Here is a 15090-nt window from a genome sequence, read left to right as displayed (position 1 = left end):
ATTATTATTTATTACTGGTGTTGCCATCACCGGACAGTTCTTTTTGTTTCTTTTGAACTAAAACTTTTCGATCTAAGTCGCGGTAGCAAATCACTAGCACCGATACTGTCACAAAATGTATTTCATATTAAATTTATGTTCTTTTCTTCCAGGTTTACCAAGTGCTCACAGTCAAATTAGGAAGATATATCTCGACGCGACAGACATCAATCTCCTTGTTGACGAGACTCATCTCCTGAAACTCGTACAAATGTAAGCATCAAAATATATACAATTCATTTTATTTTTATAATAGAAAATATGTTACATTACATATTTATTACTATTTGTGATTGAAGCGGATTCACTACACAACTATTCAATAAAAGCCAGGTATGAAGTGTGTATATTTCCCAAGAGAGTTCACAAGAAAATCAAAAGTAATATATAAAAAAGAGGTATCAACAGATATCACCATTAGCGAAGCGGCCATTGACATTATTTGTTTATTGTTTGAAGCTTCTTTTATAAGTAATATAACGTTATATATTTAATTCACTTTTTCTTCAGACTAATATTATAAAGGAGGAAGATGTGTATTGCAATGTATTGTAATAATACAAACATCACATTATCATGTGACAGACATCCGCGATACCACTCATGCGTTGCTATAGAGGACTAAGATGTATTGCCTCTTATCCTGTAACTTCACTGCTTAATCTGTACCATGCACCGAAACATAGCTTACAAAGAAATCTGGTTTGCGGCTGAAATAAGTGAGAGGTATGAGGTATGGCGACTATTTACAGTCGATTGATAGCCTCGGTGATCTAGCTTTAATTAATGAGTATGATCGTTTGTATTGATCTGGGTTTTATGTAGATTATGTATGTATTTATTCAGTATTTGTTAGTTGTCTAGTACTCATAACACAAGCTCTGCTTATCTTGCGAGTAATTGAACCTGTATGAATTGTCTTGTGCAAAACTCAGGCACGGTAGCTAATAAACTAATTAATCGTTTATTTTTTACACATTTTAGTGGCCAATATAACATCACATTGGAGGTTACATCAGAGATTCAACATCCCGATATAGTTCAATTGGTCCCCCAAACTGTGGAGATAACGGGTTCAAAAAGGCCCGACAGCAACATTGTGATTTCACATGACATTTGCGCATATGGAAAGAGTCCGGGACACTCCGAAGTCACTTTTAATGTCACGCCTACAGAGTTCGTTAAGTACGTACACAAACATTTTTGTCTATAGTAAGAGTGTTTTTGTCTTCGGTCCAGTTTTCGAATATAAATTGCAACGTTTCAAAAATAGTATCTTGAGTTTGGATACCTTAAATTTAAAAACAAAATACTGTTCATAAAAGTTAGAAAGAAGTTTAGTTCAGACTGACTTACATAATTTTAAAATTTATATATTGCAAATCTAGTTCAATACTGAATAATTTAAAAAAAAAATTAAATTAGACTTTAAATTAAAATTAAGCTATGTAGTGAATTTTTCAATGACTATTATAAAATCACTTCTCAATCGATTTTATTTATTTTACTATTCAAAACAAAATCACTTGCGTTGTACGTTCTTGGCTTATTATTTACTATTGTAATTGTGTGTTTCAGCCTGGACACAGTGTTTTTACGTGTAACCGTGATGCATTCGCACGCCATCAATGTGATCTCCTACATAATGGGCTGGATATATTTCGCAGCGTGGTCGGTCTCGTTCTATCCACAAATCTACATCAATTTCAAGAGAAAGAGTGTCGTAGGATTGAACTTCGATTTTCTCGCTCTCAACATAATGGGTTTCACCATGTACTCATTGTTCAACTGTGGCCTGTATTTTTCCAGAGATATCCAGGTATGGAATAAAGTATTTTCTTCTTAAATATTTCAAAAATAAAATCCAGTCTCCTTTATAATAATTAATAAAAATCAAATATTTACGAATAACATTTTTGTTTTCATAGAAACGATTGTGTTTATAAAATTGTTAGATATTTTTTTCATTGAAGTGTTTGCGGCATACATGAGTTTATTTGAGAAAATATTTTCGATTGATTTTTAAAGGAAGATGCCTTTCAAGTCAGTTCCGTTTCATTCTGTCGCCAAAAAGTATATAAGTAATTTGAAGATAAAAAGAATGTAGTAAAAAAATATTTGTTAAGTCTTTAAATAAGGAGTTTAAACTTAGAACATTATAAAAAGACAATAAAAAATGCTTACTTTTTTATATATATGTACAAACAATCTGACGGTCCGCCTGATGTTATGCGGTAACCGTTTGAACAGCACTACGGACATCATGTTATCATCATACCACTCATGCGTTGCCATTCCGAAGGACTAAGATGTATTACCTCTATATGTTCGTTGCCATTTTGTAAATTTATAAAAATATAACTTCCAGCTTGAATACTTCAGTCGACACCCGCGGGGTTTGAATCCAGTGCAACTCAATGATGTGTTCTTCTCGCTGCATGCTGCTTTCGCGACACTTATCACCATCACTCAGTGCTTCTTATATGAGGTCAGTACGCCTTTACGGAGTAAAAGTATTAATAATAATAATAAACCAGGATTCCAGTATCAGGATTCATATAGCGCCATCTAGACCCAAGATAAGCAGAGATTGTGTTATGCGTATTAGACAGGTGATATATTTTTTGTAAATACATACATAATATATATAAGAAACACCCAGACCAATACAAATTATCATACACATGTTTATACACTAAGACGGCTAAACATCCTGTTATCATCTGACTTCCGCATTACCACTCATATGTATAGATAATAATGCATCTGGTTATAAATGAAAGCAAATTATTTTTATAAATTTTTGTCCTTTACAACTTATTAATTAATAACAAATAAATAAACAGATATTATTTTACTCTAATATTCAGTCATTAGTAAAGACTAAATATTCTATATATTTAGTAAATATTCTATGATATGATGAAATCCATATTTTAATTGCACTTTTTAACATATGTGAGAACATGACGTTTTGTGTACATAATTAAATAATTACATAGTATATATTTAGTACAGGACATCTGTGTTTGTTTTTTAAACAGACGTTGTTTCAATTGACGCATTTTTAACGTCAGTGGCTAGAGGGCATTGTTGCAAGTTGATAGTTACTGGTAGACCACATTAATTTTATAGAAAAACTAGATGATCCCCCAAGATAAGCAGAGATTGTGTTATGCGTATTAGACAGGTGATATATTTTTTGTAAATACATACATAATATATATAAGCACTAAGACGGCTAAACATCCTGTTATCATCTGACTTCCGCATTACCACTCATATGTATAGATAATAATGCATCTGGTTATAAATGAAAGCAAATTATTTTTATAAATTTTTCTCCTTTACAACTTATTAATTAATAACAAATAAATAAACAGTTATTATTTTACTCTAATATTCAGTCATTAGTAAAGACTAAATATTCTATATATTTAGTAAAACGTTGCCAACATATGTGAGAACATAAAAATGCTATTAAAAAATAGGTATTGACGCTAGAATGGTAAAAATTCAGAGTTGTATGATATTTTTAATGCCACATTATAAAAAAAAAACAAGAAAATAAAATTTTGTCCAATAATGAAAAAAAAAATTAAGGGATAGACAACCCTTATCACTTAGGGTTATGAAAAATAGATAGTAGCCGATTCTCAGACTGAATATGCATACTACTATATATTATGTTTTATTACATTTCTGGTGCAATAAAGAGCTAATAAATAAATAAGTGCTAACTCTTATAAAACAAAATACTAATTGGTGTGTGGTAAAACTAAATCTAATTACTTATTGCTCTGTGGTTTCAGCGAGAAGACCAGCGTGTGTCGATGACCGGCCGCGGTATACTGGGAGTGTTTGGCTTGGTAGTGGTGGTGTCAGCAAGTGTTGCTGCCGCTGGTCACCTCGCCGTGCTAGATTTCCTCTACTACTGCAGTTACATCAAGCTCTCTATTACGCTTATCAAATACGTTCCGCAGGTGAGTGAATTTATTTATATTACTCTAGTTACACATGGTTGACTATATGTATAATAACAACAACGAGTGGTGCAGAGAAAGATTGAATTTAGTGTTGCGATCTCATATCGGAAATAGAAAAGGAAATAAAAATATTATCAAATTTAAATACTAGGTAAAAAATATATCCGAAATAAATTAATTCGACAAATAACACATTAAAACATAGACACCCACATATATAACACATTCAAAGATTTCACAAAGAGACGTCTTATATCGGCTAACTTAAATTAAGTATAGTATGTACTATAGGTACATGTCATAGATTATATTGGAAAATACCCAGCCCTACTTAATACAAACGGAATATGCTTGTGAACACAAATGTGTATGTAATTCTGCCGAAGACAATGGTGGGGACCATTGTCAAAGTAAGGCAATCGACTGTTAAACCGCTATATCATAGAGATCTTCATTTAGTCCATAGATTTCGGTTCGTTGGTTTGGTTGACTATTTTATAATGACGATATTGATGATTTCCTCCTTATCGTAAATCTGATAACAACTACTTATTAATGGTTTCTGCGTGATTGTTGTTGTTGTTGTTCTCATGCGATTTTGTGTATTAAAACTCATATCTTAAATCCTCTAAGGATCTGGTAATAAATTGGGTACAAGACTAGATGTGTATGTATAAAAAAAATGTTTCACTGAACACTATTTTTTTTATGTGGATAATGGAATGGTGCACCCGCCTGCGCTAACGGTTTACGCTGCCGGGGCACCAGTGGAGGATGTTAAAATGAGCATGAGGTCAGGTCAGTTAGCCCACGTGACAAATTCACCAAGAATTTATTACGATGGTTTCCAGGGAGAACCGCGTGGAGGTCAACCTTACATGGTACATTGCTAGCAATGGGGTTATTAGTCCACATTACTAACAATACTCTCCACTCCTCTAGGGGAGTGGAACTATTGGATTCTTTAAGTCTATGGTGAACAGATATCTTCTGGATAAGTGCGCTACATCCTAGGTCTCGCTATCATGTCCCACCAGATGAAGTAAGATGAAGCGCTAACCCTTCAATATATAATATGAGTCTGCAATATGAGAGTCAGTTTCCCATGCTTGCGGTTTTCAATCTAACTAGTGGTCATATAAAAAATGTTATATTATATACCGTTTTCAGGCATACATGAACTACAAACGAAAGTCAACAGTGGGCTGGTCCATCGGCAACATCTTCTTGGACTTCGTAGGCGGATTCCTCTCTATCCTGCAGATGGTGCTCAACGCGTACAACTACAACGACTGGGTGTCGTTCTTCGGAGACGCCACCAAGTTCGGTCTGGGCCTGTTCAGCTTGGTCTTCGACGTGTTCTTCATTTTGCAGCACTATGTGTTCTACAGGTGGGTTGGGTACAGTTTGATTGGGGTTGCCATGTCTCATATAAAAAGATTTTTTATTCACATTTAATTAATATAGGTTTCTACTATTCTATATTAATTCTGAAAATTCAATACTCTAAGATTATAATTAGAGAGTAAATTACGACAGCTAAGATGAGTATTGACATTTTAGCGGTGCCCTCAGACCATAGTCTTATCAATCAAGCAGGAGTTGGCCATCAGCCACTCCATAAGTACTTTAGCGTGTTTCGAGTGCCATCTGCACCAGCTGCCATTTTTCTGACGATGAAGCTGTAGAAGCTACGGCCAACAGATCGATTATATATCGACCTAATGTATATTACGTCAAATATTCAATTATATGTTAAATTACAATTCTATATAATTAATAATATAGGATAGATTCGATCTACATTTATCGTCACTATCTTACAAAACGTGACATAAACATATTATGATACTAACTGTGCCTGCGGTTTCACCCGCGTTAAATTTCAATATAAAATATAGCCTATGTGTTATTCTGATGCATAAGTTACTGTAGTTTCATTAAAATCCGTTTAATAATTTTTGGGTGAAAATGTAACAGTAATAAACATCCATTCTTACAATTTTTTTTTTTTAAGTATTTTTTTTATTTATTATCTTAATATTATTAAGATTAATGGCCCACTCTTGGACACTGTTAGTTGTCATATTTTTATTTAATTTTAATGGGTATATTGACATTCCTGATATGTGTCTATGTTTCTAATGTAACATATGTTGAAATGAAACTCCTCTCATTAGACGAGGATAATAATTATTATTGTATCATCCAGCACTGCTTCTGTCACCAAACGCAAACATCTATCGAGCATTGAATTTGGTCTTGCGTCATATCAATTTTAACTTAAATCAATGTTGTAGTACAACTACAATAATGTAGTTGTAGTACAATATTATTTGCTTGAGTCATTCACCAAAGAGAGACTTTGTTCAAAGTTGTCGTCATAGTTAACTCTGTCTGACCTATTACTGCTTTCAAGGAGTAGTTTTGGTTTAAGGGGGTGACGGCTGTGAAATTACAGATTATGGATGAATACTTAGTAACTTAGTTCTCTCTTACATTACAACGGAGATTCTAATATTGTGTGTTATATATATATATAACACACAATATTAGAACATTTACAAAAAATGTAGTCATAAAATATGGACACATTGAACACACCCGATATAAATAATTATAATCATGCAAACATATTTGTACCCGCTACCATTGAAAGTAAGAGAGTTTCCTAAACCACTTAACTACTGAGGCCATTTAGTCCGCCATCCATTTATTATTTACTTGTTATGAAGGCATAATTACATTTGGGAGTTGGGTCACTTACTCAATTGACCTAACTCCCAAAAGTTTCAAAATGGTGATTTATGTTCGCATCTAGTTTTCACTTTGTGTCGACGTCATTCAATGTAACATCTAAGCTTTCAATGTATTCACATTACATATTACGTAGGAAATTATAAAATAAAAAAAAACAAGTACGATCTCAATATTAGAATATACGACTGGAATATATGACTTAATTTATAATATATATTATCGATTTTACTGGGAAATTATACCATGGCAACCCCGTAATATTATTTTTTTTCTTTGGTGACTGGTGATCTAATATAGTCAATAAAAAGCCTCACTATCACTAACACTCTACTACTACTATTCTATACATTTCATTTCTTTTCCTATACCTATAATGTTATCGTAAAAAATAATTGAAGATCCAAGAAATCAGTTTCATAGTACTCACTGATGGACAAGGATTGCATGAAATATTGTTGAAATGCCATTAAAAAAGATGGAATCATTTTTAAAATTGCACGTAACTGGATGAAATGAAAATGCAATGAAACGCAATAAATTTCTAAACGAAATAAGAAAAAGAGCAATTTGAAAATCGAATGTCTGATAAGCTGTTTGCTGTCTGCTGTTTGAAAAAATAATAAAGATCAAAGGAATGACTGCAATTGGATGATACAAAACGCATATTTATAAACACAATTTAAGACGAAATTAAACAGGAAATAAACAGTATTACAACAATCTGAACAAACTACACATTACAACAATCACAAAAGAATATTATTTGTAATTTAATTATATAAAAATTACAAACAATATTTTAGCACCGCTTCGTTGAGTGAATAATGACGCTTCGCTTTTTAGCGGTAAAATGACGACCGCTTGAATCACAGCACTGGGGCTTCTACACTTTTTTTTAACACTTAACTTAAAGGAAAACTATTTTGTGGTTGATTATTTCAGAGAGGGCAAGGAATTTGTTAAAGTAGAAAATAGTGATGAAGGTGGTGATATCATGAGGAGGGGTGATGGAAGCGATTACTTTTTGGTGAAAATGTGGTATGTATCAGGTGATATAAATCAAGTAACCGGCTGTAAAATTGCAATTATTGTAACTAGTATAAATATCTAGTACTTTAAGCTGTTATCTATCGCTTTTCAATCTTGTAGTTAGTAAATATTTAAATTTTTACAAGAACGTTTAATAATCTATATTTTTTTTCTAGGAATGCCAACGAAAAGAAGTACGACGTGAATGGAAAAGCGTGATGAAGAAAATCGCTTACTCAATAGTTTCTCCGCCATATTCATTAACCAAGTTTATATATTTTCATTTATAAGTGTAAATAGTCTATAATAATGATTTAAAAATGTAATTCCACCAGAATCCTTAGAAAGCAAGAATCATAACTTCCTAAGACTGATTACTGTACAAACTACGATCTGCTTTAAAAACTTTAAAAATGTCTATGGGTATTAATGAGAAATTAAAACTGTTACTATTATAGATCATATTTATACGGTATTAAGGTGTCAATTGTTTGTTAAATTATTCGTTATGCAATGACATAGTCATATTTGTTTCAATGATCTGTGATGCATTCACACATTTTATATTAAAATGTGTATAAATTGTTCACTGGCATTTTTGTTTTTGATCCTATCCACAGTATTTGCATTTATTTTTAATTTAAATTGATATCACTATAATCACAATGTTGTTTAGTCCTTTTCCTAACTAATTTCCCAATGAAAAAAAATAGATGTACATTATACACAATTAATGATTATTATCTATAAGAGTAATTTTAATAATGCAATTGTTATCACACTCGAATTTCAAATAGTATATGCACCTTTTGTAATGGCTGATATACCTAGTTTATAGGACATTTCTTCTATATTAAAACAATAAATGAATCTTGGTTTGGCAGTGTTTTATTTCAGTAGTCTATGTAATATAAATACTTAGTAACCTATTTTATACACATTTTGTTACATAATTGGAATGGTAAACAAGCTGACGCCTTACCTTATGTTAAGTGGTAGATATATACATGAACAGCACCACGGACATCACGTTATCATGTGCAGCCGGTGATGTCATTTAAGGCCTTTTCGGAATTGCCTTTTCGGAAAAGTATCAATACTTTTTGTTCATACCTCAATAACCTGTTATATAAGGCTTCAACTGAAACACAGCTTACTTAAACAAGCTGCTTGACTTCTACACCTTTTTAAAGGTCGCAATCGACTTTTCAAAGTCTTTGGTCTAGATCTAAAATGGCAAGAGCTCCGTCGACAAGAGCGCGGCTCTTAAATTATGAATGAATGAATCTCAGTCTACCTTCAATTACCAAATTAGATTATAACTGCAGTAGTAATAACAATTTGTCTTACTATGTGACGTCATGACACATTTACATGACAATAGGTCAAGGGTTGTCAAAGTTTTATGCTCCTAAATGCTGAGTGTGTCTGCCTATTGTCTATATATTATTATTATCCATTAAACGATTGAAAGGATCTTAAGGGAACTACGCGTTGACGTAAGATACGAGGACAGGTCTAGGTTGTTCTTTATCTTAAAAATAGCTGACGAAGTCTCAGATAGTAGTCTACGACTAAGTTATATAAAGATTAGTAAATTATAAACTGAAAGTTAATGGATGAGACTAAGACTTACCTTTTATCGATTACTAGCTACTTCGGCCACGCACACATGTACATGTACTATATATATAAACAATCCTCTTGAATCATTCTATCTATTAAAAAAACCGCTTCAAAATCCGTTGCGTTGTTTTAAAGATTTAGGCAAACATAGGGACGGACAGACAGCGACAGCGACTATGTTTTATACTATGTAACGAAACAACTGAAAGGATCTTAAGGAAATTTAACGTAATATACGAGGACGAAGATAAACTATATTTAATATGAAAAAAAAACCCGGCGAAATCGGAATTTCGCCGGGTAATATTATATAATATGATCCCAAAGTCCCGGATAATCTTATATATAAAATACAGTTTTCGTTCCCATACTCCTCCGAAACGGCTTGAGTTTTTGTGAGCGTATAAGAGATCGGCCAACATCTATTTTTCAACCCCCTACATGTTAGGGGTAGTTCACGCCTAAATTTTTTAATTTTATTTTAAGGCAAAACGACGTTTGCCGGGACAGCTAGTATTATATAATATGATCCCAAAGTCCCGGATAATAATGGAATAAATAGAATTCAAGACAGAGTTTATAAATGAAACTATACTACTGAACTACATTGAATAAAGATTAGTAAAAACCAGTCTGGAACTTAAAGGATGAGACTAGGATTTAGCTATATTGTGTTTTTTCATATCTACTCATCGATTAGCATACAAGAATAATAATATATCTGTCGTGTTTGGGATTCCATCTATCTATTTTACGATGATTATAATTAGCAATAGGGTACATATAATTAGAATGGTAAACAAGTCGACGGTATCTAGTACGAAGTGGTAACTGCCACTTACAGGAATGAACAATACCACAGATATCACAATATACAATGGTGCTAGTATAGCTGACATAGCAATTGCTTTTCAAACAGCAAAGTACCTAGCGGCAGTAGTAAGTGAGATAGGACTTCTATCTTCATTTATTTCATAGCAAGAAGGAGTGTAATAATTTTTTATATATAATTTGCAATAAAATTATTATAAATAATAAAGAGGTACGAGTCCCACGACTTGCATGGTGACAAAGTATTTATGATTAATGATGCTCAATTATCATAATAATGTATAATATATAGTGTCGTGGGGCGGCAGAAAACAAAACACGAAGTCTATGAATTTCTAAGCTCTGATGTAGTACGTTTTACCATACGTTGTAAGTAATAGCTAATAATTCCTTCCCTATCTTAAGACCTGAAAAACTCGGAATCAAACTCATATTAAGCTGCTCGGAGCGTGGTTATAGCATAGTCATTTCTAGCACTTAGGCACAGATTTCTGGATTGGAATGAAATAATGATTAGATATGGATCTATAATTATAAATTTATAATGTGATAGATGTTACCCGGTATATTGTTATTGTAGAATATTATAGAATCGAAATGTTCAAATACGTTTTCACGGCAAACCTACTGCGCGACCTACTATGTGGCGAAAGTGCGAGCTGGAGATACTATTATACAATATGGTATATATGTGACCAATAATATACGAACAAACAAATTTATTTTCATTTATATATATATATGATATAAAAATATATCTGACCTATATTTTATTTTGGATTCTAGTATTGTAACTACTTGGTTCCTACATAGGTAACAGAACAAACGGAATCGTGAAATTTAAAAGAGAATAATTTAAGAAATATACTCTATAATATGCCTATATTATATGTGGACTTCACTTGTAGTTATAAAATATTTAGTTTAGTTATAGAATCTTCTTTTTTTCTATTTACAGGGAGTCCCGTTATATATTACTGCCTGGGTCGAGCATAGACAACGAAGATCCGAACATTGATACACCAGATGGCTGGGCTCCGTCTGCTGAGACCCCATATCAAACAGTGAACGGCCTAGTTACAAATTTGAACCAGATCCTGAAGTGATAAAGTTCAAAATATAATTCCAGAAGAAGAACCAAGTATGAGGTTTCGTTTATTGGAGACTAAATAGACAAATAACCGGATGTGAAGTCCAAGCTGTCTATAGCAGGCTGCAATGTAACCACAGAGTAAACACGCATACTTTTACTTAGTTACTTTGTACCAAGAAGAGTATGACGTATAAGATATCCCGGATGATTTACTGTATGGAAAAAGATGTAGCATAATAGGTACATGAAGGTCGATTACAATTTTTTTTATTATTTTATGTGTTTAGCGATATGTTATATTAGAATTATCATCAGAATAATTCTAATTGGAGTACGTGTAGTACTCTAACTTTATGTAGTGTACTTACCGTAGACAGGCTCTAACTTTTTCCGAACGGCAAATATAGTAGGTACCTACCAGAGACTAGGACATTGTGACATCATTAAGAACAACGTGTTAAGTTGGATCCAGCTTAGCTTCTACTGTTACTGCAGCTGACTAAACGAGGTTTCCAAAAACATTACATATGTAAAAACTAAGTGGAAAACGGACTATTAGGATCACATTTAATTTTTGATGTTGCATTGAAGTGATTTTACATCAGTTAATATTTTGCGCTTTTTAATCCAGTGCTACGCAGAACATTATCGTATATAGTGACATTTATAATATATGTACGAAAAAGACTGAGAAAGTGATGTACCTAATGTGTAGGTATAGTAAATTAAGTGTACTCAAGACAATAAATTTAGTTTATTTAGTTTTTTTTACCTAATATGTATTATTTTTAATAAGGTAACGGGAAGTATTTATAAGTACTAATTATTGCACTAATATACAACAAAACTATTTCTGCATATTTTAAATGAGGAACAATAAATTATTAGATTAAACAAAATGTTCCATATTTCAAAATATGACGAAAAAGTTTTTAATTGTAAAAACTTTTTCGTCATATTTTGAATAATATTCTACATTCGTATTTCGAAGACCTATTAGTATTATGTTGTATATTGTTCATTTTCTACATATTATCCTAATATTCCTAGTTATATAAAAATTGCTTATCATTGTTATATAGGTATGTACTGACCCATTTATTCATAGCAACTAAAATTGCCTACAAACGCTTTTTAACAATTGAAATGTTTTGTCACTATCATTCAAATGAAGAAAATAGTTTGTAAGAAACGAACAATATATGTCATCAATTATTGAGACATTGAACGTTTTTATGAATAAAGGGGCTGAACTTTTTTTTTGATTACAATCAAATTTATGTAATGAGTGTAGGGACGATTCCTTATCATATAGCAGACTTTGTAAGAAGTCTACCAGCATCCCTCAATCTCAATCTCACTTATTTTAGCCGCGAAACAGTTTACTTTGTAAAAGCTGTGTTTCAGCTGAAGTGTGGAGTTAAGGCAGTGAAATTACTGGATGTATAGGGATAACATATTAGTCATCCGAAATGGCGACGCATGAGTGGTATCACAGTGGTATGAATGGTATATTCATGTATGTAGACGACGATTACCACTCACCATCAGGTATGCCGTTAGCTTGTTTGCCATTCCAATTAAAAAAAATAGCATTCAGTCGTTGACAATACTTTCGGAAAGCAATATATTAAATGTATAATGTGCAATTACTAACTGTATACTAAATATAAATTATATAAATGTAATGTAAAATTGTGTATTCGACATTCATAGGATTATTTGTATGCTAATATAATTAATTGTTATGTTAAATATAATTATGATTAATAATTAATGACAGGTTAGGGCTCATTCACATATGTTAAGTAAATTCCATTGACTATTCGCAATAACCATAAATGGTTATGTTGGGTTTTCAGATTGTTATAATACATATAAAACATTCTAATTGTATTTAAACTTATTTAATCGTAAATAAGGCCTGTTTGATTAATTAATGAGCCTTAATAAATGACTAAAAACACAAATGTCTATAATTGCATAAAGGATTCATTTTGTTATTACCAAAATCAATGGACCACAACAAAAATGGTAATATATTTATGTATGCTTCGTCTTTGTATGGATGAGCCCTTAGTTTAATTTAATAATAATAATTGTTTAATTAATAATAATTGTAACAGGTAACGGGTATGTATTTAAGTACCTTAAATTTTAATAAATAAACCATGTTTATTTGAAATTTTACGTTTTTACGAATGATAATAAAATTTTATCAATTATCCTAGAGATAAAATTTTGTATTCATTTACGAAATTTTGTTTTAAATCTATGCAACAAATTAATTTGTCTAATGAAACTTTAACACACTGCATTATATTATACACTTGATTAAATATATATTAACAATTGTATGTTGTTTTAATGCCCATGGGATAATAAAACGGTATTGTTAGTAATGAGGATTAATTAACCATTTGCTAGCAGTGTACGATGTCAAATTGACCTCAACGTTGTCCTCCCTGGAAACCAACGTGATAAGTTCCTGGTAAATTTAATTGGTCACAAAGGGCTAACTGCCTGACCTCATGTTCATGGTGTCATCATACTCAGGTGTCCCACCAGCGTAAACTATTAGCATAGGCGTATGCAGCTTTCCTTTATATATATAACTATTTTAAAAAAATGTGAAGGTATATTACTACTATGTAACTTTTTTAATGGATGATAATAGAATGTTACACCCGCCTGGGCATACGGTTTACGCTAGCGCCGCGTGGAGGTCACCCTGTCGTGGTACCTTGGGGGGTTATCAGTCCACATTACGAACAAAACCCTACCCCCTCCTTCATCAATATTATTCTAAATTGAAAAATTCAAGGTAATGTCAATTGTGGTAAACACAACACTTGACATGCCCACTTTTCGCTGGGTAAATATTTAAATCCACCGTGGTAGTGGGTAAGCCTATAGCCATCTCGCCGTTTAATAATGATTTGATAGGGGTGTTTCCATCTCTGGTGAATTAGTTAGAAATATAAGTTTATTTTAGTTTAGGTATTTGTGAAATAAATAACTGAATCCTCAATCTTCGGCACATATGTGGGAGTAGTTATTCAGGTTCTTGCCAATTCTTCTCAACTGAAGTAGCTCGTCGAACTGTATGGTGTAGATTTTGTTTAAAAATATAACGTGCACAAGATGCCGAAAGGTTCTATATCCACTAAACCACTTTCTTATCTCTCTATATTAAAAAGGTAATAATAGACAACATTTGCTTAAATTATTTTAAAATGTAGAGAAAATCTGTTAATACACAAAATATTTTTATTTTTCTTTAAAGCTGACAAGGTAAAGATGCGCAAATATTTTTTAATGTGGCAAACAAGGTTGTTTTGATTACTCGCTTGATGGAAAGTGTTAACCATCACCTATATACATAAACAACATCACAGGTATAACAAAATTGTGACTCATTAAGGTCGGATACAGCTTATTAAGGAAGATACTTCTTTCCAGAGGATTTTGTCTTTAAGAACTTGAATTTTTTGAAGTTTTGTCATAAATGATAATGGAATGGTGCACACGCTAGCGGTTTCTGCTGGCGGGGCACCAGTGGAGAATAATAAGATGAATATGAGGTCAGATCTATTAGCCCATCGTGACAAATTCACTAGGAATTTATCATGATGGTTTCCAGGGGGAATCACGTGTGGAGTACAGGTTGAACTCCACGTGATTCCCCCTGGAACATGGTATATCATGGTACATTGCTGGGAATGG

General features: G+C 32.3%; 1 protein-coding gene across 4 annotated transcripts in view; it reads left to right on the top strand.

Moving 5' to 3' along the window:
• LOC131847072 (cystinosin homolog) overlaps window positions 1-12289 on the top strand; it is a 40397-nt gene extending 28108 nt beyond the window's left edge. For 2 of the 4 annotated variants that reach the window (XM_059196525.1, XM_059196526.1), the window contains 7 exons: window positions 153-252; window positions 1024-1224; window positions 1618-1858; window positions 2408-2527; window positions 3852-4022; window positions 5196-5416; window positions 11230-12289. In XM_059196525.1, coding sequence (XP_059052508.1) covers window positions 153-252; window positions 1024-1224; window positions 1618-1858; window positions 2408-2527; window positions 3852-4022; window positions 5196-5416; window positions 11230-11377 — 1202 coding nt within the window. In that variant the 3' untranslated portion in view covers window positions 11378-12289. Of the gene's footprint in view, window positions 1-152; window positions 253-1023; window positions 1225-1617; window positions 1859-2407; window positions 2528-3851; window positions 4023-5195; window positions 5417-7727; window positions 7824-7990; window positions 8685-11229 lie in introns of those variants that run through there. The other 2 variants (XM_059196527.1, XM_059196528.1) reach the window with 2 other exon arrangements.
• The last annotated feature ends 2801 nt before the right edge of the window (window positions 12290-15090 follow it).

The sequence above is a fragment of the Achroia grisella genome, unplaced genomic scaffold, assembly GCF_030625045.1.
Source record: "Achroia grisella isolate CSIRO2021 unplaced genomic scaffold, CSIRO_AGI_Agris_v1 utg515, whole genome shotgun sequence".
NCBI lineage: Eukaryota > Metazoa > Arthropoda > Insecta > Lepidoptera > Pyralidae > Achroia > Achroia grisella.
The sequence above is the reverse complement of the archived record's forward strand: the minus strand, read 5'-3'. Positions and strand labels throughout refer to the sequence as shown.